This window comes from Protopterus annectens, chromosome 1.part2, assembly GCF_019279795.1.
Source record: "Protopterus annectens isolate FY-2018-M chromosome 1.part2, PAN1.0, whole genome shotgun sequence".
Lineage (NCBI taxonomy): Eukaryota > Metazoa > Chordata > Ceratodontiformes > Protopteridae > Protopterus > Protopterus annectens.
This window is the reverse complement of record NC_056727.1, coordinates 957,598,155-957,623,713: the sequence shown is the minus strand read 5'-3', so window position 1 is coordinate 957,623,713 and position 25,559 is coordinate 957,598,155. Positions and strand designations below refer to the sequence as shown.

The 25,559-nt window shown below is 42.5% G+C and overlaps 1 protein-coding gene across 2 annotated transcripts in view; it reads left to right on the top strand.

Moving 5' to 3' along the window:
- Positions 1–25,559, top strand: part of LOC122792187 (polyadenylate-binding protein 4-like) — a 1,135,653-nt gene that overhangs the window by 548,659 nt on the left and 561,435 nt on the right. For both annotated transcript variants that reach the window (XM_044059911.1, XM_044059912.1), the window contains exon 6: positions 11,280–11,417. In XM_044059911.1, the coding sequence (XP_043915846.1) occupies positions 11,280–11,417 (138 nt within the window). The remainder of the gene's footprint in view (positions 1–11,279; positions 11,418–25,559) is intronic.

Below are 25,559 nucleotides of genomic sequence, written 5' to 3'. Positions count from 1 at the left end.
TTGTATGTTCCTTACATGTCGGAAAGTTTTATATGCTATTGACAGAAACTGGCAATATTTCCTGATATTAAAGGGACTAAGCTACATTTTTATACAAGACCTGTTGGGAATGTCTGAGCTACTGTTGTCCCATTCCATTTAGGCTCTGACATAAAGATCCTCGCATCCCCCAAATGACCAATGTTCTACTTTCACTGCCAGCAAAATGTTTCCAGTGATCCAGCAGCCATGTTCCTTCTCTGAAATGACATTTTCTTAAGCCAGCATTGTTTTTTTGTCTTTCTGCCTGCTGTCAGTTTCCCCTATACTTTATTGTGCCCACCTCAAATTAGAAAAAAGATGCGCAAATTATTTTGCATAAATTTATATAAACTGAATCAGTTTCTTATTCTCATTATTTGTGTCTTCCACTGTGTACATACCAGTCTTCCAGGTATTTTCTGCATATCCCAGATGCTCTCTCACATTCACCAGTGCACCTCCATGCAGTGCTTTTAATTTCCTTTTCTGTGTGTAGCTGTTAGGACCAGACAGTGTCTTCCAGCATCCAAGTTTTATCAGGAGTTATGTAGTGGGCGAATAGCATCAGTATGTCTTGATGGCTTTTCCACTTGCCTTTTCACACAACCTTATACAATCTAGCCTGTGTGGATAATACAGTTCTCCAGATATTTTCCTTTTATCATAAAATGTATAGTAACGAGGAGGGTCAGAGGTCCCAACCCTAAGTCTCTATTCCTGCCTGTTTTTCAGATCCTAACTCCATATTTGAGTCTCACCACCAGCTATATGCTTTTGATCTAACTCATCAGACTTGGTTACTGAACTTTAACATCAACTCACCATTACGGCTTTAGTTTTTTGAGGTTACCAGAAGGATGATGCAGTCACTGTGCATTACCTTTGAATACTATATTTAAGACATAAGGAAATAAATGCAATTATCATGATGTCCTTCAAGGATGCATCTGCAGTCCTAACAAATGGGTTGTCCTGCCTCAGGCAGCCCTTCGGTCGGCCGGATTCCAAAGTCTGGGTCTGGCCTCGGCTGATGTCGCACTTCACCCGACGTCATAGCTGCTGTTAATTGGGTATAAAGGCATCAGCCGACGCCATTTTCCTCAGTCTTTCTTGCCGCGTGGTGCCCGAAGCAGAAGCTGTTCGCAAGTGCCGGTCGGTCAGAACCAGAGATTGCTACTACCGAAGACTTCTAAAAAGCTAAGTACCCCGTTGGGGACTCTATCTTGCCTCAGCCGATGTCAGAAAAAGTGAATAACTGTTTAACTTGTGGGAAACAAATACCTCATAAAGATTTCCACTCTTACTGCCTACCTTGTTTAGGCCCAGACCACGACGTAGCAGCTTGTCTAGCCTGTGCTTCCTTCAACCGACGGACACTTAGACGTCGGTCGGAGTTTGCAGAGGAGTTTTTCGGCTCCGCTTTTGCTTACAACATGCCGTCGGAGACTCCGACTTCACAATTAGCTAAAAAGCGTAAGGAAAAGGACCGACACTCGCGGTCCGCGGTTTCGGCCGAAACCGCGGTTAAGCCAACCGCGAGTGTCTCGGTTTCGGCTGAAACCGAGTCCGCGGTTCTTCCTTCGGCCGAAAGTATTCCTCCTACCACCGAGGCCTCATCCAGCATGGCTGAATCTGCTACTGAAATTCCACCTGCTCTTACAGGTTCTCAGGACTTCTCAGATACTATCCCTTTAGATATATCTACTCCTGCACGTGGAGCTGCTAGGCCCCCTGCATCCATGTCAATTAAGGCTTTTGCCAGGGCTAAAGCAGCTAAATCAACAAAGACCGTGCCTGCTAAAACCCCCTCTCACAGGCCTAGCTCTAGTACTCAAATGCTTAGTCTAGCAGAGGATCTCATTTCTTTGATCAGGGGATCCCAGCCTCGCCCTGACAGGGCCTCTCACCCCGGTCCTGAGAAGAGGCCTAGAGCAGAGCTCCCTGAGCCAGTTTCTACAGATTACTCCTCTGATGATTCAGAAAATACAAATCCTCCAGAAGGCCCTTATTCTCCATATGAGGACTCTGATGCAGAAGACTCCATTCCTTCTGCCTCTCCTCCTGAGGAATTTTCTTTTGGGGAAACCTTGCATGCTATGAGAGAACAATTTCAATGGCAGGGCCAGGATTTTTCAGACTCTAGGAAAAGGCTTAGGACCTTTTTACATTTGCCACAGCATAGGCCTTTAGCCATTCCTCCAGTACTTACAGCTGTGGATGATGCATTTAATGATGCTTGTATTGCTCCTGACTCTCTTCCTCCGGCCCCTGCTAAGCCCGACAGATACTACAGGGTTCCGGACACACATTATCACTTGTATAAGGCTCCTATTGCAGATCCTGAAACTATTTCACAGGGCCCCAAAGCTGTAGCAGTTGCCTCTGCCAAAAACCCCCTCCCCTCTGAAAGAGAATCTAGGGCATTAGAGAGATGGGGTAAAAAAGTTTATACTTCTGCTACTCTTTCGGCTAGGGCCTTAAACTGTCAATTCCACATGATTCAGTATCAGGAATTTATGTTAGATCAGCTAACTAAAAAACTGTCCTCGCCTGAACCTTTAGACCGTAAGTCCCTTCAGGAATTGGTACATAACACTCAGCAGGTCAGTAATCATTCCTTAAAATGCGGCTATGATGCACTGGAGGCTTCCTTTAGATCAGCTATGACTGGTACAGTGATCAGAAGGCATGCATGGTTAAAAGAGCAATCCTTACCAGACCATGTAAAGTCAAACCTCCTTGATGCTCCCATGGAAAAGCACAGTTTGTTTGGCTCCCCTGCACAGCAAGTGTTGAAGAAGGTGGAAGAAAAAGCGAAATCTGTCCAGACAGTCAAGGATTTCTTACAGGTCCAGCCTCCAAGGTTTAGTAGGAACTGGCCTTCCAAGAATTGGTCCTTTCCAGACACCACCAGAGCACAGAGAGGCAGGAATAGGCGCCCAAGAGGCAGAGGTCAATCCAGAGGTGCCTACAGGGGACGTCAGTGGCAGCCTAACAACCAGAGAAGTACTGCCACAGATCCAGCCACTACCACTTCCACAGGACAATCACAGTGACTTGACTCTGAAACCGCCTACCAGGGAACAACTAGAAGCACCCTTAGGCGGAAAGCTAGCCTTATTTTCAGTAAACTGGCATTACATTACAGGAGACAAATGGATTTTACAGACAATAGACAAAGGTTACAGGTTTCACTTCCATTCTCTACCAAGGAAGAGAGGAATGCCAAACCTACCTCCAAACCAAAAGACAAACGCTCTAGAACAAATAGACCACTTACTAAGGATGAGAGCTATAGAAAAGGTACCGTCTATGGAACAAGGACAAGGATTTTACTCCAGACTTTTCCTGGTGCCAAGAAAGGAAAAACAATGGAGACCTATTCTCGACCTGTCCGCTCTGAACACATATCTCATTGTTCCAAAATTCAAGATGCTGACCCTACAGCAACTTCTTCCCATGCTGGGCAAGGAGTCTTGGCTGGTAACTCTAGATCTCAAGGAGGCATACCTGCACGTCCCCATACGACCAAATTGCAGAAGATACCTCAGATTTCTTGCAGGATCAGAGCATTATCAATTCTCAGCATTGCCTTTTGGCTTATCTACTGCGCCCAGAGTATTCACGAAATGCCTGGCATCAGTAATTGCTCATTGCAGGCTTCAGGGAATTCAAATTTATCCATACCTGGACGACTGCCTGTTACAAGCAGACAACAAAAACAAATTAACAAAAGATTTGAGAAAGGTTATTCTCCTATTGCAAGCCCTGGGATACACAGTCAACATAAAAAAGTCAAGACTGATACCATCCCAAAGGATAACCTTCTTGGGTGCAGAACTGGACACATCAAACCAAATGGCATTCCTCACAGCAGAAAAGCAGAAGCACCTACCACTCTATTTCATGGCATTAACAACGCAGAACCAGCTTACAGCAAGGAAAGTCCTGCAAGCCCTGGGTTACATGGCATCCTGCATAATATTGATTCCACATGCCAGACTACATATGAGGAAGTTGCAATGGTACCTAAGGAATTTATGGTCTCAGCACAAGCACAGCCTAGAAACCCAAATTCCAATAATTCCATGCCTGAAGCAAGAATTCCGTGGTGGGCTCAGGCCTGTCAATTGAACAAAGGACTGCCCTTCCACAGCCCTCACCCAAGCCAGACTATCACCACGGACGCCTCAGACCTCGGTGGGGGGCACACATGGTGGACAAGTGCATACAAGGCTTATGGACTCAAGACCAGCTGAACCTACACATAAATCAAAAGAGATGCTGGCAGTAAAGCAGGCAATTCAGACATTCAGACCGTTTCTTCAACAGGGTCATTTGCTGATAAGGACGGACAACACCACAGTTATGTGGTATATCAACAAACAGGGAGGCACACATTCATATCCTCTCTGCCGGATGGCAATGGACCTCTGGAATGTGGCCTTGAACCTCAACATTCAGCTCCAGGCAATATTTGTGCCAGGAAAAGAAAATATACTAGCACACATCTTAAGCAGAACTACCACGGATGCCCACGAATGGATGCTGCATCCAGACATCTTCAAATCCATTACAAGGAAATGGGGACTACCAAAAATAGACCTATTCGCATCCCCACACAACCACCAATTGAAAAAATTCTGCACAAGGGCATACCACCCACTTGCTTGGAAGGTGGACTCCCTATCTTTCAGTTGGGAAAACCTGACAGCATATGCATTCCCACCTCTTCCTTTGATGCACAAAGTGCTACTGAAGATCAAAGAAGATCACCCAAGGATCATCCTGATAGCTCCAGACTGGCCGAGGCAGCATTGGTACCCACTACTGAGGAGTATGTCTTGGGAACACGCATGGCCTCTACCCCTAGTTACTTTACTGCTAACACAGAACAACTTCAAAATCCTGTATCCGAACTTGAAAACACTGCAGCTAGCTGCTTGGAACATTGCATAAGACAAAATAACCCAGATTTATCTCAAAGGGTTAAAGACATTATCTTGGAGGCTCGAAGACCCTCAACAAGAAAAACTTATTCAGCAAAATGGAAAAGATATCTCATTTGGAGTGCAGCAAAAGGAGAAAATGTATCACTGGCAAACATAGCTAACATCCTGGAATATTTAGCAGAGCTTTTCCACAATGGCCTGTCCTACTCCTCCATTAAGATTCATGCATCAGCAATTTCAGCAGAATACAACATGGATCCTCCAGTCTTTTCTCATCCTCTACTCAGGCAGTTCCTGAGAGGAATTAAAAATGTAAAGCCACCAAGGAAGCCACCATTGCCTACATGGGACTTGAACTTTGTGTTGGAAAAGTTGACACTTCCCCCTTTTGAACCAGCAGCAACAGCAGAATTACAGTACTTCATAGGTTCATAGGTTGGTACTAGGCTATCAGCCCTAGGGCCTATACAAGCCTAGCCATAACAATTCCCTGGCTATTTCTTCCCACATTATTTACTTATCTTGGAAAACTGCTTTTCTGCTTGCAATCACTTCAGCAAGAAGGGTTTCTGAAATACAGGCATTAATGGCAGTACAGCCCTTCCTTATCTTCAATCAGGATAGAGTGTCCATGAGAACTAATCCTACTTTTATGCCAAAGGTGGTTTCCAGGGTATCATTAAACCAAGCAATCCACCTACCTACATTCTTCCCCAACCCACAGAACAGGGGGGAAAGACTACTACATACCTTGGATGTGCATAGGCAATTGCACTACTACCTGGACAGAACCAAGAACAATAGAAAAACTGACCAGCTTCTGGTAGCATATGCAACAGGAATGGAAGGAAAAGCAATTTCAAAACAGACAGTCTCAAAATGGATAGGAAATTGCATTAGATTTTGTTACTCTTATCATGGAAAGACAACTCCAGAAAACATCAGACCTCACTCCACAAGGGCTACAGCCACTACTACAGCTTTTTACGAGGAGTGGCTACCAAAGACATTTTAGAGGCTGCTACTTGGAGCTCCGTGCATACATTTGCCAAGCATTATAATCTACCTTTATACTCCAGATCCCGAGCAGGTTTTGCCACTGCTGTTTTGCAAGGGATCTTAACTACACCGTAATCTTCTTAGTACCTCCTCCCCCAGTTTGGCTATGGTATTCTACCCATTTGTTAGGACTGCAGATGCATCCTTGAAGGACATAGTACAGTTTTGTACCTACCATAAATGTAGATGTCCGAGAGGTATGCATCTGCAGTCAGGATTACCCACCCTCCTTCCCCTCTGTGGTACTCCTAGGGTATTTGCCCATCTTGTAGCTAGCTGGGGGAATCTATTATGGTGTATTTGTTTGTATATATGTATATACATGTTTATTTTTATTTGCTCTCTTTTGTTTGGAACCATTTGCATTTATCCAAATTTAGCCTTCCTAGAGGGCACCTGGCATCTGGGGCAAGAAACACTGAGGAACATGGCGTCGGCTGATGCCTTTATACCCAATTAACAGCAGCTATGACGTCGGGTGAAGTGCGACATCAGCCGAGGCCAGACCCAGACTTTGGAATCCGGCCGACCGAAGGGCTGCCTGAGGCAGGACAACCCATTTGTTAGGACTGCAGATGCATACCTCTCGGACATCTACATTTATGGTAGGTACAAAACTGTACTTTTCCAGATATTTTCCTCTCTGTAGTGTGCTAACCACATGCAAAGATTATCCTTGCTTGTATATCAGCAGATGATATTGGACATAAAGCTGCTGCGTGCATATAAGCACAAACCAACTCACTCAAGAAGTAGACTTGACATTATGTAATGATTGGAAAAAAGTCTGTTGTTATTTGCAGACCGATATCTTTGCTCCATAGCTGGTTTGAAAGATTTTTCAAAACTTTCGCTTGGCTGTGTGGCATAGAGGAAATAAAGCCCTAACTGTGACACTGATAACTCTAGTTTGAGTAGAGCATCAGGTGCTGAAAGAGGTGCACAAGAAAGAGTGAGAGTTAAGCTTACATCTGTCTCGCCCATATTGTGGGGGGGGCTTAGTGGTTTCACTTGGCCAGTCTGTCCTCATACAAGTGAAGGCTTGCACATAAGCAGTGACCATAGGACTAGGGCTTGTTATCCCAAGTTGGTAGTGGCAGCCATCTTGGACCATGTGTGTGGAAACATGTATACATCAGGGAAGGGCATAGGACATCCCCTGGAGAAACATGTGCTCACATCTTACGCGAAGTCACCACCCCCATGGCCTGTATGACTGTGGATTACTGTTGTCTTGGTGATGGGGAGTAAATGTGTAGTGTCAGTGACTTGATTGTTGCTAGGGAAAGGGGCCAGAAAAAGATAATACATGGAGAATCACTTTCAAGAATTCTACTCCCTTCCTAAATCAATTTACTCTTCAAAATCTCAGTTTGGTGCTTCAGAGACAGATTACACTAAAAATATACACGTCTCCATATACTGACAGCAGCAAACATTGGGAAAGTAACAGCTAATCACAGGTTCGTACCACCGTCTCTTCTCTAGCAGTAATAAATGTATAGATAAATTGTATGTCCGCTACCCTTTGTGTTGGGTCAAGAAATGTGAAACCTTCACTTTATGCAAAGATGAGTGTTTATAGCCTTACCACATGGAGGGTTTCCCTCATTTTGGTTTCACTTTGTCGCAGCAGAACTCGTATACTACTTACATTATAAACTAATAGCTGACCTTATTAAACTTTGATAGGGTAATAACTGAGTGATGAAACTAGTTCATTAATTAATTCTGCAGTAACCTACTTAATCCATTCAGGGTCTCTAGGGATTCAGAATCTGTCCTGCCACTCACTGGGTCCAAGGCAGCAAAATTAATCCTGAAAAAGGGATTCAGTTCATCACAAGATGCACATTGCACACACCCTCCCCTGTGATAATTTGAATGGTTGTCAGTTCATCTACAGTTTAGTTTTGAGATGGTGGAGGCTGCAGCACCCATTGAAAACCTGGACACCGGATGAATGCACAGACTCCACAAAGAAGCACACCAGCCAAGAAATGAACTGAAGAACCAAACTCTGAGGCAGCAACACCAATGTCTGTCATTATGTCACCCTGACTAGTAGAAGCCAAAAAGATTCTGACAGACTATAAAAATCAAAACACTACTCATCCACCTTTTCTATACCTCAGTAACAGACATTCCTAATCAACTGGAGAGTTGTTTTGTGATGTATTACAGACTCTGGTAGCTAATGTATGCACATAAATAGTGTACAAGACATGACTCACTGGGAGGTACAGAGAATATGGATGCCACCTGACAGTTAAAACTTCAAGTTTATGTACGTGTTTAAGTTCAAGCACTGAACAGGTTATAAATGCTGGTGGTAATCCAGTTTTAAAAATAGTATTAAAACACAGTGACATAAATAGAATGTGAAACATTAATGGTGAGATAAGTAAATAATATAATGAAGAAATACCTGAATTACAAGTTTTGAATCTGTAGCCTTAGGTTAGATGCATCTTAAATTAGGTGCTTCCATCACAAAATGTATATTGCACATTTCTAATTTCATGTACATGGTTGAATATTGTATATAATAGGTGTGTCTTGATTTTGTCATCCTTCAGACAAAAGCTTTTAATTGCTCATTCTTCATGTTTTCCCAGATCAGAGTTCCTGTACACTGGACTAATACTTTCAGCACTATTTGCTTGCTCAATAGTACTGCAGCTGTATGCATTCCAGTCAAAAGCTCATGGTCTTAGAATAGATCATTATATACCTATTCAAGAATTTAGGACCTCACCAAGAAATATAGCATAAATGTCATCAATTGTAGTAGTGTATTTATTTTATTTATTTTTGTTTACCGGGATAGTGTACTGATAAATATTGACCAATTTCAGGTTAAGCCTGAGTGAAATAGATAATTCACAAACAAAAATTATAGAAATGTAAGTAGTAGTAGTGTAGTTCAAACTAATTACATAGAAGAATTGTGTATTTTCATTGTAGTGAACAAGCACAGCTCAATGGACAGTATTTTCATTAGTCGAATCTTGAGAGAGGAAACAATACTCTTAAAAGAAGATAGGTTAGGTTGGTGTGTCCTATGTTGAAGCAGGGACATTTGGCTTGAATGCAGAAGTGCTTTTTGAGTTGCATTCTCAGTTTGGAATAAATGTTGAATTCCTTGATCTCGATAGGGTTGAGGTTGACAAACAGTAGGTTCTTAGAGGAGAAAGCATGTGCATTGCTGTGGAGTTTGGTTCTAGGGGTAATGAGAGTTGGTGTGGCTGGTGAGTAGTGTCTCAGCTTGTATGAGGAGGTTTTTTTCTTGAAGTCTAGCTGCAAGATAATTAATAATAGTAATAATGATATAAATATGGAATGTATTCCTGTAGTGCTGTGTAAGGAACGTTAAGGAAAGCTGAGCACAAAGCTCCAGGCGTGCTGGAGGCTGTACACATTGGACTATAAATGTTAGTCAGATGTCAGTGGCTTATTGCCAAGTCTTACACTTAAACATCAAATAATTACCAGCACCTCCAGCACTAGGCAAAATGTCAGAAGCATTTATTCTGTGTATTTCCGGATGATCAGGCATCAAGAATGTGGTACAGTATGTTACATCAACAGTTATTTCCATTTTATCCAGAAAGTGACATTAAAACAAAGGCACACGGTTGCATGCCTTTTGAATGAGCAAAGCATGTTTGGCACATCCCTAAGGTCACATACTAACTAGGGTCTAAAAAGCCTTTTGATGTCCTCCCAGCAAGCCCACATCAGCTTGCGTACTCAAGCAGTTGTAGATCTGTTTTTTTTACACACCTCCTAAACGTACTTGAAGAACATGCACCTGCGCATACCTAAAAGTACACGTGCAGTTTTTTATGCATTGGTGCTTAATGAAGTAGCGCAGCAAGGCAGTAATTAGAGGTACCCTGCAGTTCTATACCAGCAGTTAGATGTCACAGCTGAGCACCAGCCAGTATGAAAGCCATTTTTGATTAACTACAGCACAGTGTACCCCTTTTTTGAACACTTTTATTTTCCTCTCACAAAAGAACAAACATGTTCCTGCTAAACAAGAGATAGATAAAACAGGTGTATGAACTTTCATTTGAAATGTTTTCATTGAAAAATATTTTGCATAGCAAACTTCAGTTAAGTACCTTATCAAAGAAGTGCCACTCGTAAATGTGGTCTAACAGAATGAACGTGTGTGAATTTTTGAGAGCGTATTCCCCCGTCTCCACACACACTAAATGACTTCAGCACACCTAGGAAAGAGAGCATTTTACTACCGTATAGTAAAACATCTGGGCTGTAGGTGATGCATAAGTGTTCAGAAAGTACTTAATTTTTTAATGGCAGCCATATAAACACTACCTGCTAACTTAGTGGGCTGTCACACTCACTGTTGCCAGCAGATGTAGCAGAGTACTGATGAATGTAACAGGAATGCTCCCTTGTGCTGTTTCAAACTCCACAACAATTTGATGTCAGCCAGACAACCAGTTATTCTAAATCCTTTAATGTGGTTTAATCTCAAGTTCTCTTTTAGTTATACAGACACACAAGAGTTATCAGTAATTGGACTACTAAACAGATTACATGTTCCAGGAAGCTGTTTTTTCATTGGTTCAATGCTGGACAGAGGCTGAACCCATAAGATGGTAGAAAGTGGAGACACCCTTGCTTAAAGGAGATCAAAAGAGCAGCTGTGCCGTTATTGACTTAAAAGCTGCTTTGTTTAGTGCTTAGATGAATGGATTTTATTTTTAATCGACAGTTACTGTATAAATATGCAGTGTGAGTGCCATCCAATAGTGGCTGCATGGAAAATGCCTCATTTGTCCCTCCCTTAGTTGTGTCCCGGTAACGCATGTGTTCATAACTTACTCATTTTTTTTTACTGCAGTGGTAGGTTTACATGTAAACTTTAAAGTTTCAGCACCACCTTTGTTAAGCTACAAACCAAGCCAAGTTTGTGCAGTGATTATAGTTAGTAAATGTTTGCTCAGTGTCCATCTGGTGACCTGTTTGCATGGGCACATTTACAAATTGCTTTGCATCTTGCTTGGCAGTGAGATGTGTAACATCTAGTCATGGGCTTGTTTGTGCAGAGTATGTAGTAGTGTATTTTATATTCTAACTGTATGATACAATAAAACAAATTGCTGCCCCATAGATTTGCAGGTAACTGATAAACTGAGTACTAAAGGATTTTGGGTATGTGCTAGCTCTTGTTTTTGATAATTGCTGTACCTTGTTTTTTTCCTGTAACAGGCAGTAGAAGAAATGAATGGAGGTGAGATCAACGGGAAACTTATGTTTGTAGGCCGAGCTCAGAAGAAAATGGAGCGGCAAGCAGAATTAAAGAGGCGGTTTGAGCAACTGAAACAAGAAAGGATCAGTAGATACCAGGTGAAGAAGCAGATTTCATGTTTGTAGTGTTATAGATACTGGTAGGCTGGAGATTAAACAGTCAACAAGGATTTATCAGTGATGTATACAATGATAACGCTGAATTTTAGAGGGGATTTTACTAAGAGGATCTTTATGAATGTGGTCTATTCTTTTTCTCTGTTTTTGAATATTAAATATCCCTAGTTATATAACAAGTTGGATGTTAGCTCACCAATATCTGGTGAACCTGTGTAGTGATGTCTTTGTAAAGGTTCATTCATGAAATGCATTTTATGCAAAGTAAAATCACTGAAACCACTTTCATCACTAATGGACTTTTCTCCACTGTTGCATGACTACTGAGTTGGTGTATATGGTTTAGGGATATGAGAGCTTCCTCTCTACAAAAAAAGCTTATTTTTTTGACTAGCCTTAAGTGGTTTTCAGTGATTTTAGGGAATGAGCATATAAATCCTTAGTGAACACTGTAGAAAGTAATGCATGTTTTTATGATGCTTCAGTATAGATATCTTCCAAAGATGTACTTTCATGGTCATTGTTGCAATATTCCTTACAAGAGGGGATATCCTGCCAAGAGTAGGCATACGTCTGCCTAGCATACCAAAGCCTGAGCCCTTCCAAGCATTGTACATCCAATGTATGACCTAAGCCCAAAGGCATAAGGGACATACATATGTTAAAGCCTCAGAACAACTTTGCTGCTAGGCAGAATGCAATATTCAGTCTTCAATTTATCGACTATGCATTTCAGAGCTGGTTACCAAGCTGTTGGGAAAATAAGTACCCTTTTAGAGGACCTTTACTTTTTCTTTGGTTGCTCTGCTTTTAAGTACATGTCATCCAGAAATGGGAAATGTGATTGTGGGAGACAAATTCCCCATAAGGCCAATATCAGTGTATGCAGTGAACCAGTGTTATAAGCTTCTTACTCAAGGCACAATGTCAGCTGGGTTTTCCTGCTCTGACTTCTAACCTCCATTAAAAGAAATCATCGAAAAAATTTAAATCAGACTACTTCTGTGAAGCCTGGACTGTGGATGTCTCTGCTATGTCTGATGAGACCTTAGGCCATTTGATTCTGATGCCAGTTCCCACTATCATGACCTCTTTGAGGCTGAAATGGAGCAGACCTACCACATCTGCCAGGGCTGATCTGACGTGTATTGCTGACAAGTAGGGGGAACCAAAGCTAGTTATTTCTGAAGGGCCAGGTAGATTCCTGAAATCCTTGATCGTGAGGAAGTACCCAGCTTCCCTTATTGAGGTACATCTGGACTTTGTCCCTCTGAGATTTGCATGTGCCAATTTCCTCACTAAAAAGAAGCAAAAAAAAATTAAGCAAGTCTTTCCTTTGGGTAGAGACCCTCAAAAGGAATAGCTGGACTTTAAACAAGGTCTCTTTTAGGCTGTCTCGTCTATGAAGCCCCATTAGTTTTTTTCAGTGCCGTCTTTTCTGTTGGGACCCATTTTTCCTCTACTCCTTTAAACAGGTATTAGGTTCATAGGTTCATACTAGGCTATCTGCCCAAGGGCATTTATAAGCCTAGCCCATAGTTATGTGGCTTTCGCCACCCCTTTAGTTTGAATAAAAACTATGCCTATCATTTTGCTGTGCCTCTGTCAAGCAGTGACGCTGAAGTAATCCCTGGGGTATATCTGCAATCTCCCATCCATTGGTCAAGATTCCTCTTGAACAAGACCAGAGAGGTGCTCTGCCTCACATGTACCGGGATTTTGTTCCACAGCATAGGGAGTCTCTGGGTGATGAATCTGTCCCTCCAGCACGTTCTATTTATAACCGTGTCAAGGTTTAAGTCTCCGCCTTGTGGTTCTGAGGGATCTAGATTTTTGAGGTGAAGCATATTCATCAAATCTGGGTTTGACATGGCCTTATATGTCAGGCACAGGTCACCTCTGAGCAAGCGGTATGAGACTGAATAGAGCTGGAGTTCTTTCAGTCGGGCAGCATAAGACATATTTTGAGACCCTTTATCCTTTTGGTGAGGAACTTTTGGGGCCTTTCAAGCTGCAGCAGGTGTCTGGTCAGATACATTCGAACGGGCATTGTACTCAATCATAGGTCTAATAAGTGATGAGTACAGGGGACGATGACCTCCCTTGATCTAGATGTGAATCCCTTCATGATCAGGTGGGTGATATAGAAGGTTTTCCTAACTACTTTAGCAACATGAGTGTCAAACGAAAGGCTACTGTCAACCTGGGTCCCCAGATCTCTGATGACTTTTTCTGTGCTCAGTGGATTGCCACCTATATGGTAGCTAGGGGTAGCCTTGTTTTTCCCAAAGGGTATGACTATGCATTTTTTGGCGTTTAACTTCAGGCCATGGCTCTGGCACCAGTTATCCATTTCTGTGAGGCCCTTCTGGAGGATATCTGTGTCAGATGTGTTTTCGACTATGGCGCCCAGTTTGCAGTCATCTGCAAACTTTGTCAGCCATAACTCAGCTTGATCCACGAGGATCTGTGCTGAGTATTGGAATTCTTCTTCAGAAGATGAGGAACTGGATTCAGATGCCTATTCTTCCCAGATTCATTCTCCCTTAGCTGTGGCTTCTGATGAAGATTCTCTGTTCCCTGACTCCCCTGAAGGATAATTTTCATTTGCGGATACTGTAGTCAAAATGATGCAGCAGTCCCAGTGGGAAATTTCTAAAATGCCTGATGTGCAGCAGAGGTGTTATGATTTGCTTCAGATGGAGACTCCCAAGCCTTCTGCTATTCCCCCAGTTCTGTAAGCATTACTCGATACTTCTGTATCTATATCTCAGCATCCTGAGCCTCCTGCTACTAAAATCTTGATAGTTTTTATAAGGTTCCCGATAAAAAGTTTTTTGTTTTTTTTTTTTGTCCCGCATCTGATCTGTCTGTCATTTCTCTTTCTGCAGATAAACCTACTCTTTTGCTCAAATATCCCAATGTTTTGCTTACTAAGGATATCAGAGCTATGGGCAGATTTGACAAGAAGGTTTACACTACTGCTACTTTGATAGTTAATGGTCCTACAAGACAGACTTATATGACTAGATATGTCTTCTCTTCTTTCTGTGCTTCATATGAAGAGGTTGCAGCTGTACTTCAAGGCAGTTTGGCTTCAACACTGCCATGCATTAGATTTCTCTTGTACCTTGCCTGAAGAAGGAACTTCTGTGGTGGGTCAGTCATATATCCCTCAGTCTGGGGCTGCCTTTTCTGATCCCTCCCCTCACTCAGGAGCTTCATGTATGTATGTTAAACAGGGATGTCTTCCAGGACTTTGTTAATCAGTGGGGTATTCCTTGAATAAATCTATTTGCCCTCCCTCCCCCAAAACAGACAGCTCCACCAATTCTTTTCCAGGGGTCGAAACCCATTGACATGGAAAACAGATGTCATGTCCTTTCTTGGGCAGAGATGTTTCTGTGTTTCCCCCACTTCATCTTTTGCCAAAGGTCTTAAGCAAGATTCTGTTGGGCAGACCAAAAATCTTGGTGACTCTCTTTTAGTCAGAATACACTGGTTCCCCTTCTTTTTTACCTGGCCAAGGGCAGTCACAATTTACCTCACAGGATAGATTTACTCACACAAGACCAGGGCTTGCTCATTCACCCTCATCATCTCACCCTGCAGTTGACTAGTATATGACAGAAGAATGCCAAAGAAGTTTTTAAAGCAAGGTGTACAAAACAGTGGCAAGACCTGGACAGTAATGGCAGAGGAGTTGAAGAAAATAATGATGGAAATGAAATGCCTGAAATTGGTAGTAAGACGCAAACTGTGGGACAGACAGAAATGAGGTTATCAGAGCAGAAGCCAAAGTAGCTCCAGTTCAGAGGATGTCAAAGAGAACAGATTATGGTGGTTTGGGCACGTGTGCAGAAAAGCAGAAGACAATCTGGTAAAGATGATTTGGGTCAAACAGGAAGTAGGCAAGAGGAAACAAGGACATGCAGCAAAAGTGATGGGTGGATGGATTGTGTGAGAGAAGACCTGTGACAGTCGGGCATGACTGCCAAAGAAGGTACGGGAATGGCGTTGAATTCAGAGAGATTACAACAGTTTACACAACACTTTGACTCCATATAGAAAATTGAAAAAAGGGGGTTGGTAATGATGGCCAGGTCCCCTGCCTACCCTCTCAGAATGGTCTAAATCCTGACCTCTGCCCAGAAGTCTTCCTCTAGACTAACGTACAGAAGTAAATGGGTGAGGTTTTCTTTGAACTCTAAGGGACTGGACCCCTCTTCTACTGCAGTTCCAACAATTTTAAAATATTTATCTCAGATCCTTTTACAAAGGGTTGAGTTTCTGTTAATGTATGGCTGGTGACAATTTCTAATTTTCACCAGGGATTAAATCATATAGTACTAGCTTTATCGAAAATCTGTTAAGACCTTTTTGGGGGAACTTTTCTTTTGAAACGCCCTCTAAAAATTCTTCTGTGGGATCTTGATTTAATGCTGGAAAAGTCATTTTTTTGAGGTGGTAGAGTTAAAGGTTTTTGACATGGAAGATACCCTTGTTGGTAGCAGTTACTTAACTAGAATAGTGTCAGAAGTACAGGCCTTGCCTTCTAAACCTCCTCATTTCATTTTCCATAAATATGCTGTCACTGCATAGTAACTTCTCTTTTATGCCTAAGGTGTAACAACAGAAGCAAATTTAAACCAATCAATTAATTTGCCGGTATATTTCCCCAATATTCTAACCATGAGAAGCATATGGTCCATCGTTCGGATGTTCAGCATCAGTTGAAGAAACAAAACCTTCATCATACAACTGATAATCAGATTATAGCTGTTTGAGGCTGATGTAGTTTCCTTGGCTGAGTGTTCTGCAGATGGCTAAATCTGATGATTGTGTTCCCATCCATGACTCTGTTGGTAGTTTGGCTAGAGGCCTTTCTGTTTCAGAGAATAAGGAATCGTAAGAGGGCAATGGAGATTTTCTAGATGACACTGAGTCTAGTCACACTGATGCTTTAGAAGGTGAACCCCAGCTTAAGTCCAAACAAGTGTTCATTTTTCCTCAGATGATTGCCAGATATAGTGATGTTTTTTCTTGGGAGCAGTTGGGAACTACCCTAGAGCTAGGCAGGATATATAATGATATAAGAGGCAGAGATGCCCAATTCTGTGGCTAGCCTCTCTGTCTTATCGGCCTTGGATGATATTTATAAAGCTGCCTGCAGAACACTAGTATCTATTCTTGCAGTTCCTAAAACTTCTCAGAGAAAATATAGGGTGGTCTCTTATAACAGGTCTGTTCTCATTTGACTGCTGACCCAGTTGCGGTCTCCCCACCTGCTTTCTGAAATGAAAAGTCCTTGGCTTTATCTAATCCAAAGCCTCCTGATAAAGATGGAAAATCCTTAGAGTTTAAGGACAAAAGGTTGTCTCTCTAAAGTAATCTAGCCTTTAGAATGTTAAATTATCTAGGTTTTATATAGAAATTTATTTTACAGTGTGTGGACAGTTTTGATTTTGTTGCATCCTTACCTGTAGAGCTAAAGTCTTATGAATGTAATTTTCTAATTTGGTTTCAAAACATGTTTTGAGAGGTGTACTTGATTATGAAGGTACAGTCTCAAGAAATGTTGTTTCTTTTTTTGTATTAAGAAGGTGTGCATGGTTATGCAATTAGAACTTCTCTGATGATTTAAAAGCTGAAATTTTGAGTGCACCTTGGTGTTTCTTCCTGTTACACAGATTCTCATACAGTGGGATGATGGAGGCAAATTAATGCATAGGGTTTCTAGGATGTTTCATTTACTCAAATCCTCCCCAAACAGAGTCTTCCTTTAAGAAGCAGAACAAACAAAAGTCAGGAATCCAAAAGAAAATGACAAAAGGATAATTCTTCAAAACCAGACAAGAAGCGTTCCCCTCAGGAAAAGGATCAACCCCCCCCCCTGCAAAGGAATGATTATGCCAAGTCACAGAGCTCCTCTATCCCCCCCCCCACCCTTTATTCTCCTTTTCCTTCCCCCAGTCTTGTGCTCTCAACCCTGCAGCCTTGCCTCAGATAGTCTCAGACAAATAAATGAGTTCTGCAAGTAAGTCAGGGAGGATACACTTGGCAGCAGATAGAAAATCCTACCCCTTTTAGAAGAATTTTTCCACACTCACCAGACCAGACAGAGCTGTTTCCATCACATGTTGGGGATCCAAGCAAAGAATTTTACTCCAGAATCATTTTCATACCAAAATAGGAACACTCTTTGAGACCCACCCTAGATTTGTCCTTTCTAAACACCTTTGTAAAAGTTCTGGAAGTCAAAAGACTCGCCTTGCAGTCGGTCCTAGCATTCCTTCCAGACTACTGTTTCATGGTGACCCAGTCTCAAGCAAGATAACCATGTTCCTCTTGCTCCCAATTTCAGGAAATTTTTTTGAGCTTTGCTATGTCTGGCTTACATTATCAGTTTTCTGCATTACTGTTTGTGCGATCTATTGTATTACAAGTGTTTGCAAAGTGCATCATCTCAGAGGTTGTCAATTGCAGAACCATAGGTATCTACATTTTTTTTCTTATTTAGTTGACTTGCTGATTTTTGCAGATTCTGTATCCAGGTGCTTGGAGTCCTTCAACAAGGTCACATCCCTTCTTTCCCACCTGGACTTAAAATTGAACTTTCAAAGGTCCTTTGTTACACCCTTTCAACAAATTGTTTTCCTGGTGTTTTGGATAAACACAGTAAAAAGGATGACCTTCCTGCCAGAAGACACAGTTCTAACTTATCAGAGCATTTTCTTGGATTTCTGTATTCTGTACATGGTCTCAGTAAGAGAGTTCCTCAAGGCATTAATGATCCTCATGATACCACTATGTAGACTACACATGAGATGAATTTAATGGTACTTGAATTGTTGGACTCTGCACCTTCATCCCTTAGATTTCCAAGTACCAGTAATGGGATTTGTGAAACATGTACTACAGTGGTAGAGGGGGATCAACTGTCCCTGAATCCAGGACTCCCTTTCCTTCTTCAGACCCCAGTCCAGTCTGTCCAGACAGACTCCATTAGATTGTGCATGTGGAACAATGTGCATGAGAGTTTGTGCAAGGCCTGTGGGGTCCTTAGGACACACCAAAGCACATAAATGTAAAAAGAGATGTTGACAGTTAGTGATTCATGAATTAAAAGATGTTCTTCATTCCACATTGCTGCAGTCCTAACCATTGGGTAGTCCGCTGTCCAGTCGGCCCGAATACCAAAGTATATGGCTGACGTCGGTCAAGGCGCATTAGACTGACGTCAGGGTACTAATGCGCATGACCGACGTCATATCCTCAGTCTTTTTTGCCGCATGGTCCGATGCAGAAGCAGTTTTGCGAGTGCAGGTTGGCGTTCTGAAATATTTCCGAAGTCGGAGTTTCAGACCGAATCAAAGTTGGCTAAGTACCCCGTTGGGGAACATTTTGGTTTTTTCTTGCCTCAGTATTTTACCGGATGTCAGAAAAAGTGAATAACTGTATTTCTTGTGGAAAGCAGATACCTCATAGGGATTACCATACTCTGTGTATACCTTGTTTAGGGCCTGAGCACGATGTTGTTGGTTGCCGCTCTTGTGCTAGATTTAACAAACGCACTATTAAGAGAAGGTTAGACTGTGCCAGGTTAGTGTTTGGGAAGCGTTGTAATTACAAAATGCCGTCGGATGCTCCGACGCCCGCTTCGTCCAAAAAGCGCAAAGACAAAACAGCAAAGCCTAGGGTTGATGAACCGGCAGTCCCGGACGCCGGTTCTTTAGAAGGCTCAGTGGAGCCAGAGGTTTTGCCAGGAGTTTCTTTGGAGTCTCAGGCAGAGACTTTACTGTTACAGGATGTGCCCTCTCAGGAGGTAGGCCAGGCTGAGGGGGCTTCTCAGGTAACTGTTCTTCCCTCTCTTCCCAAGATAGTTAGAGCTTCTCCTACTGTTTCCAAAACTTCTTTGAGAGGTAGGCCAAGTTCAGCTTCAGTGGGGGCTTCTCCTAGCACTTCAGGTTCTGTGCCTAAGAAACATATGCTTAAAATGGCAGAAGATTTAATTACTATGATTAGAGGCTCTATGCCCCCTCCTGATAAGAGGCCTAGGGTGGAACCTGAGTTTGAGAGTTTGGAACAGTATTCAGAGGCTTCGGAGTCTTCTGCGGAAGACTTGCAGGAGTTTCCTCCTTATTCTGATTCTGATGTGGATGATTCCACACCTACAGCTTCTCCTCCTGAGGATTTCTCATTTTCAGAGACTCTGCATTCCATGAGGGAACACTTTAAATGGGAAGGCCAAGATTACTCTGATTCCAGGAAAAGGCTTAGGGAATTCTTATTTTCACCCCAACATAGGCCCTTAGCTATACCTCCTGTGTTGAATGTGGTGGAAGATGTTTTTGCAGAGGCTTCCCTGAACCCTGACTCTTTGCCTCCTGCTCCTGTTAAACCTGATAGGTACTATAGGGTGCCCGAAGCTCATAAGTATTTGTTTAAGAGTCCTAGGGCGGACCCAGAAACTGTTTCTCAGGGGCCTAAAGGTGTTAAGGCCTCTGTGGTTAAAAATCCTGTTCCCACTGATAAAGAGGCAAGGGCTTTGGATAGGTGGGGAAAGAAAGTGTATACTTCTTCCACTCTAGCCATGAGAGCGTTGAATTGTCAGTTTCACATGCTAAAATATCAAAATTATCTCCTTTCACAATTGAAATCTAAGGTGGATGCTTTGGCGGAAGGTATAGAGTGTAAAGAGTTGCTGGATTTAGTTCATGTGTCTGAACAAGTGGGTAAGCATTCTTTGCAATGTGGTTTTGATGCTGTGCAGGCCTCCTCGAGGGTGGCTGCCACTAGTTCTGTTCTTCGCAGGCATGCCTGGTTGAGGGATCAGAATTTAGCAGAGCATGTTAAGACTAGGATTTTGGATGCTCCTTTACAGTCTGATGTGTTATTTGGTTCGCCTGTGGAAGCAGTTTTAAAGAAAATGGAGGACAAAGCTAAGTCTATGCAAACTGTTAAAGATTTTTTGCAGGTGCAGCCACCAAAGTTTAGTAGAAATTGGCCTACTAAGGGATGGACATATCCTGCTTTTGATTCCCAGTCTAGGGGTAGGTCTAGACGTGGTAGGGGCAGAGCTCAAGGTTCTTTTAGGCCTAGGACAGGGAGTTCACCTGCTCAGACTTCTGGTGAGGGCAGGGGTCAGTCCTTTCGTAAACAGACCCAATGACCTGCCTTTTCAGCTGCCAGTAGATTCTCGTCTGGTAGCTCCTTTGTGAGGAAGACTGTCTCTTTTCAAAGAAAATTGGGATTTAATCACTCAAAAAAGATGGGTGTTGGATATCATTCACCACGGTTACAGGTTTTATTTCCACACATTGCCCCCTTTCAAAGGCATGCCAGACGTTCCTCCTCCACAAAGGGAAGAGGCTCACAAGCAAATTTCTCTGTTACTCCAAATAGGGGCCATTCAGCCAGTCCCTATACCAGAAAGGGGCCTAGGATTTTATTCTCGCCTGTTCCTAGTACCAAAGAAGGGGAACACGTGGAGACCAATTTTGGATTTATCTATCCTCAACACTTATCTGGACATTCCCAAGTTCAAGATGTTGACGTTACAACAGCTTTTACCTCTGCTGGGCAAAGATCATTGGATGGTAACTTTAGATCTCAAGGAAGCTTACCTTCATGTGCCTATAAGACTGTGTTGCAGGAAGTATCTGCGTTTTCGAGCTGGAAATTCTCATTATCAGTTCTCTGCATTGCCCTTTGGCTTATCTACTGCCCAGAGTATTCACAAAGGTTCTGGCTCCAGTGATAGCTTACTTCAGGCTAAAAGGAATTCAAATCTATCCTTACTTGGACGACTGCCTGATTCTGGCTCAAGAAAAGGAAGACCTTCTACAGCATCTGGAATATGTCATAGCAGTGCTAAGATGCCTAGGGTATTCTGTGAACGAAATAAAGTCCAGTCTAGTACCCTCTCAAGACATGTGCTTTCTGGGTGTGAGACTGAATACAGCAGCCCAGATGGCCTTTTAACCCCGGACAAACAAAAGAATCTTTCCAGTTACTTCCATCAGCTATCTCTTCAGTCCGGGCTGACTGCAAGGACAGTCCTTCAAGCCTTAGGGTTCATGGCATCTTGTATTCTGGTGCTTCCCAATGCCAAACTGCATATGAGGAAGCTACAATGGTATCTCAAAAATGTATGGACACAGCACTGCCAGGATTTGGACACTGTCATTCAAATAATACCTTGCATTCAAAAGGAATTTTTGTGGTGGGCTCAGGAATGTCACCTAAACAAGGGACTCTCTGTGACCCGGCCAGAGGCGAGTCAGATTCTAACGACAGATGCCTCAGACATTGCTTGGGGAGCTTATCTAAATGGAAAGTGGATACAAGACAAGTGGCCTGCCAGACTACAGCATCTACATATCAACATGAAGGAGATGTTAGCAGTCCAATTTGCATTAATGGCTTTCAAGGAGTTACTTCTTCCAGGGCAGGTGTTGATTCTAACAGACAACACAACTGTCATGTGGTACATCAACAAACAAGGGGGAACACATTCTTACCCATTGTGCAGGCAAGCAATGATTTTATGGGAGACTGCGCTCAGCTTGCAACTAACTCTTCAGGCAAGGTTTCTGCCGGGAGCACAGAACTCCTTAGCAGATGTGTTAAGCAGACAAATCATGGATCCCCACGAGTGGAAACTGGATCTTCATGTATTTCAAAGGTTGACAGTGTCCTGGGGAACTCCAGACATAGATCTGTTCGCTTCTCCACTAAACCACCAGCTGCCAAAGTTTTGCACAAAGAGGTTACATCACACAGCTTGGAAAGTGGATGCTCTTTCTTTCAGTTGGAAAAATCTTCATGTGTATGCATTTCCACCTCTGCCTCTTCTTCCAAAGGTGCTTCTAAAGGTCAGACAAGACAAGCCAAGGATGATTTTAATAGCTCCAGATTGGCCTCGGCAGCACTGGTACCCATTACTGAGGAGTCTAGTAAAGAAGCCTCCATGGCCTTTACCCTTGATTCCACACCTCTTGTCTCAGAGAGACGGCCACCTGCTCAATGTCAAGCTTCGCTCTCTTCATCTAACAGCATGGCATATTCTGTTTTGAGACAGCCGGTCTCAACTTCCTCAACAAGTTTTAAATGTGATTATGGAAGCTAGAAGACCTAGTACAAGGAAAGTGTATGCAGAAAAATGGAAGAGATTTTTATTTTGGACTGCAGCAAAGAATTTGGAGATTTCGGAGCCTAATTTGAGTGTGGCTCTTCAATATCTTACTGAGTTATTGGACAAAGGTTTGTCCTTCTCTTCCATTAAGATTCATGCTGCAGCAATTTCAGCTCACTATGATTGTGACCCACCATTGTTTTCGCATCCTTTGTTCAAGCAGTTTCTCAGAGGGGCAAAGAATATAAGACCCCCACGTAGAGCTCCTACTCCTGCTTGGGATCTCAATTTTGTGTTGGAAAAACTTACTCTACAACCTTTTGAGCCTGCGGGTACTGCTGATTTGAAATATTTGTCATGGAAGACTGCTTTTCTGTTGGCTATTACTTCTGCAAGAAGGGTTTCTGAGTTGCAGGCCCTTATGGCAGTAGAGCCCTTTCTGATTTTCCATAAGGATAGGGTATCATTACGTACTAATCCTTCCTTTATGCCTAAGGTGGTTTCTAGTGTGGCTTTAAACCAAACTATTCATTTGCCTACTTTCTATGCAGATCCCCAAAATAAAGGGGAAAAGATTTTGCACACTTTAGATGTACATAGGCAGTTGCGTTATTATTTAAGCAGGACTAAGGATTTCAGGCAGTCTCAGCAGTTGTTTGTTTCTTTTGCTTTGAGTTCTCAGGGCAAGCCTGTGTCTAAGCAAACTATTTCTAAGTGGATTGGGTTTTGCATTTCATTTTGTTATTCCCATCATGGCAAGGAGATTCCAGCTGGGATTAGGCCTCATTCCACTAGGGCTACTGCCACTTCAACAGCATTTCTAAGGGGTGGCAACTAAGGATATTTTAGAGGCAGCTACTTGGAGTTCAGTGCATACTTTCTCTAAGCATTACCACCTTCCTCTCTACTCTAAATCTAGGGCTGGTTTTGCCACAGCTATTTTGCAAGGCATGTTGACAGCTCCTGCTTCCTTATGATTTGCCAGCCTCCCTTACCTCTGCTTTGGGATTCTACCCAATGGTTAGGACTGCAGCAATGTGGAATGAAGAACATAGTACAGTTTTGTACCTACCATAAATGTAGATGTTCGAGGATCCACATTGCTGCAGTCCAATTTACCCTCCCGCCTTCCCCTCTGTGTTTAGGGGTGGTGGTGTGAGTTGCTATATATTATTGTACATGTGTATATATATATATTGTATATAAGTTTGGTGCAGGGCTTTTTGGTGTTTTGGATTGGGCCTTGTCTTTTTAGGGTCTTCTGACATCTGGGGCAAGAAAAGACTGAGGATATGACGTCGGTCATGCGCATTAGTACCCTGACGTCCTGACGTCAGTCTAATGCGCCTTGACCGACGTCAGCCATATACTTTGGTATTCGGGCCGACTGGACAGCGGACTACCCAATGGTTAGGACTGCAGCAATGTGGATCCTCGAACATCTACATTTATGGTAGGTACAAAACTGTACTTTCTTCACCACTTATTGGCTGCAGGTCCTCTTCTAGTGGTCACAGACAGCACTACCTTGATGTGGTACCAGAACATGCAAAAAGGGGAGGGGATGCCATCTTTACAGATTAGCACTGGTGGCCTTTGGTGCTTGGCTATTCAGCATTCTCTGACTCTTCAGACTTTGTACATTTTGTTAGAGCAAAATACAGTGGCAGGCAGACTTAGCAGATCTTGGACAGACCCTCATGAGTAGAAGATCTATGTAGAGGTTTTCCAGGACCTCCTTTCAAAACAAGCAACTGAAAAAATTCTGTGCAAGACATCCTTGCAGCCATGCTTGGGAACCCAGCTGCTGTATCATTCTCATGGTTGAGAATTTCGTATATGCATTTCCACCCTTTTCAGTGATACCCAAGGTACTCTTAAAGATTCATAAAGAATTACCAGAGGTCATTGTGGTAACTGTCTTTTGGACCTGACTAATTTGGTTCTCCCTTTTAAGGGAGTTGACCAAGGGCAGTTACCACATCATTCGTCATGGACTGGATTTACTCAAACAACATCAGGAGGGTGAATGGTACACCCCGTCTTTGAGCAACTGCAACTGACAAACCTGGATGAGTCTGTTTTACCTTTTTAGATATTTGTTACATGAGGATGTGCAGCAGGTATTTAAGGAGGCAAGAAAACCTACAACTAGAAAATCTTGTGTCTACAAGCAGGAGAGGTTTTCTAAGTGGTGCCTAGCCAATAACAGAAGTCTGAAAAGGGTTTCAACCCCTCTGGTTTTGAAATATTTGTGTGAGCTACTTTGAGAGGGTTTGTGCCATGTGCTTCTATCATGTTCATCTTATGGTCATTTTAGCTTGTCTGCTCATGGAGCCTCCTTTTTCATCTCTTTGTGTTCAGGTAGGTCATGAAATGAGTGTTGTATGTAAGACTCCTTCAAAAGCAGTATCTTCTTCCAGAGATCTCAAATTTGTTCTTGAAAAAATTGACTTTAACTCCTTTTGAACTTCTTAAGGTTGCTTTGGAAATGGCATAGATATGCTTATATATTCAAACCCACAGTACATGTGTGGTTTTATGTACATAAGCATGTTTGCAGTCAATGCACTTAGCAAGGTAAACAACATACATAGAATTGCAATCAAAATATCCACGTGATCTTACAGAACTACCCAAAGAAGAAACATGATTCATGCCTTATGTGCAGCTTCCACATTTAATCATCCCCGTTATTACTTTGACTTCTTTTTGCCATCATCTCCTAGCGGCTCAATATTTGTGTCAAGATCCTTCCTTTTTTAGTAAAAACTTGGGAACATCCCCTTGTCTCTTGGCAATATACTCATACAAGCTTAAAATTCAACATTTATATATAAATTTGATATTTAACCATAAGGCTTCCAGATGGATTTACTCAGAAACGATCAAGGATATTTGATGTATCCTGAACCAAACAATTACAGCTAGCTGCCTGGTAGGGTCTTTAACACCTTTATTGAATTTTCACTTAAGAATTTCACTTA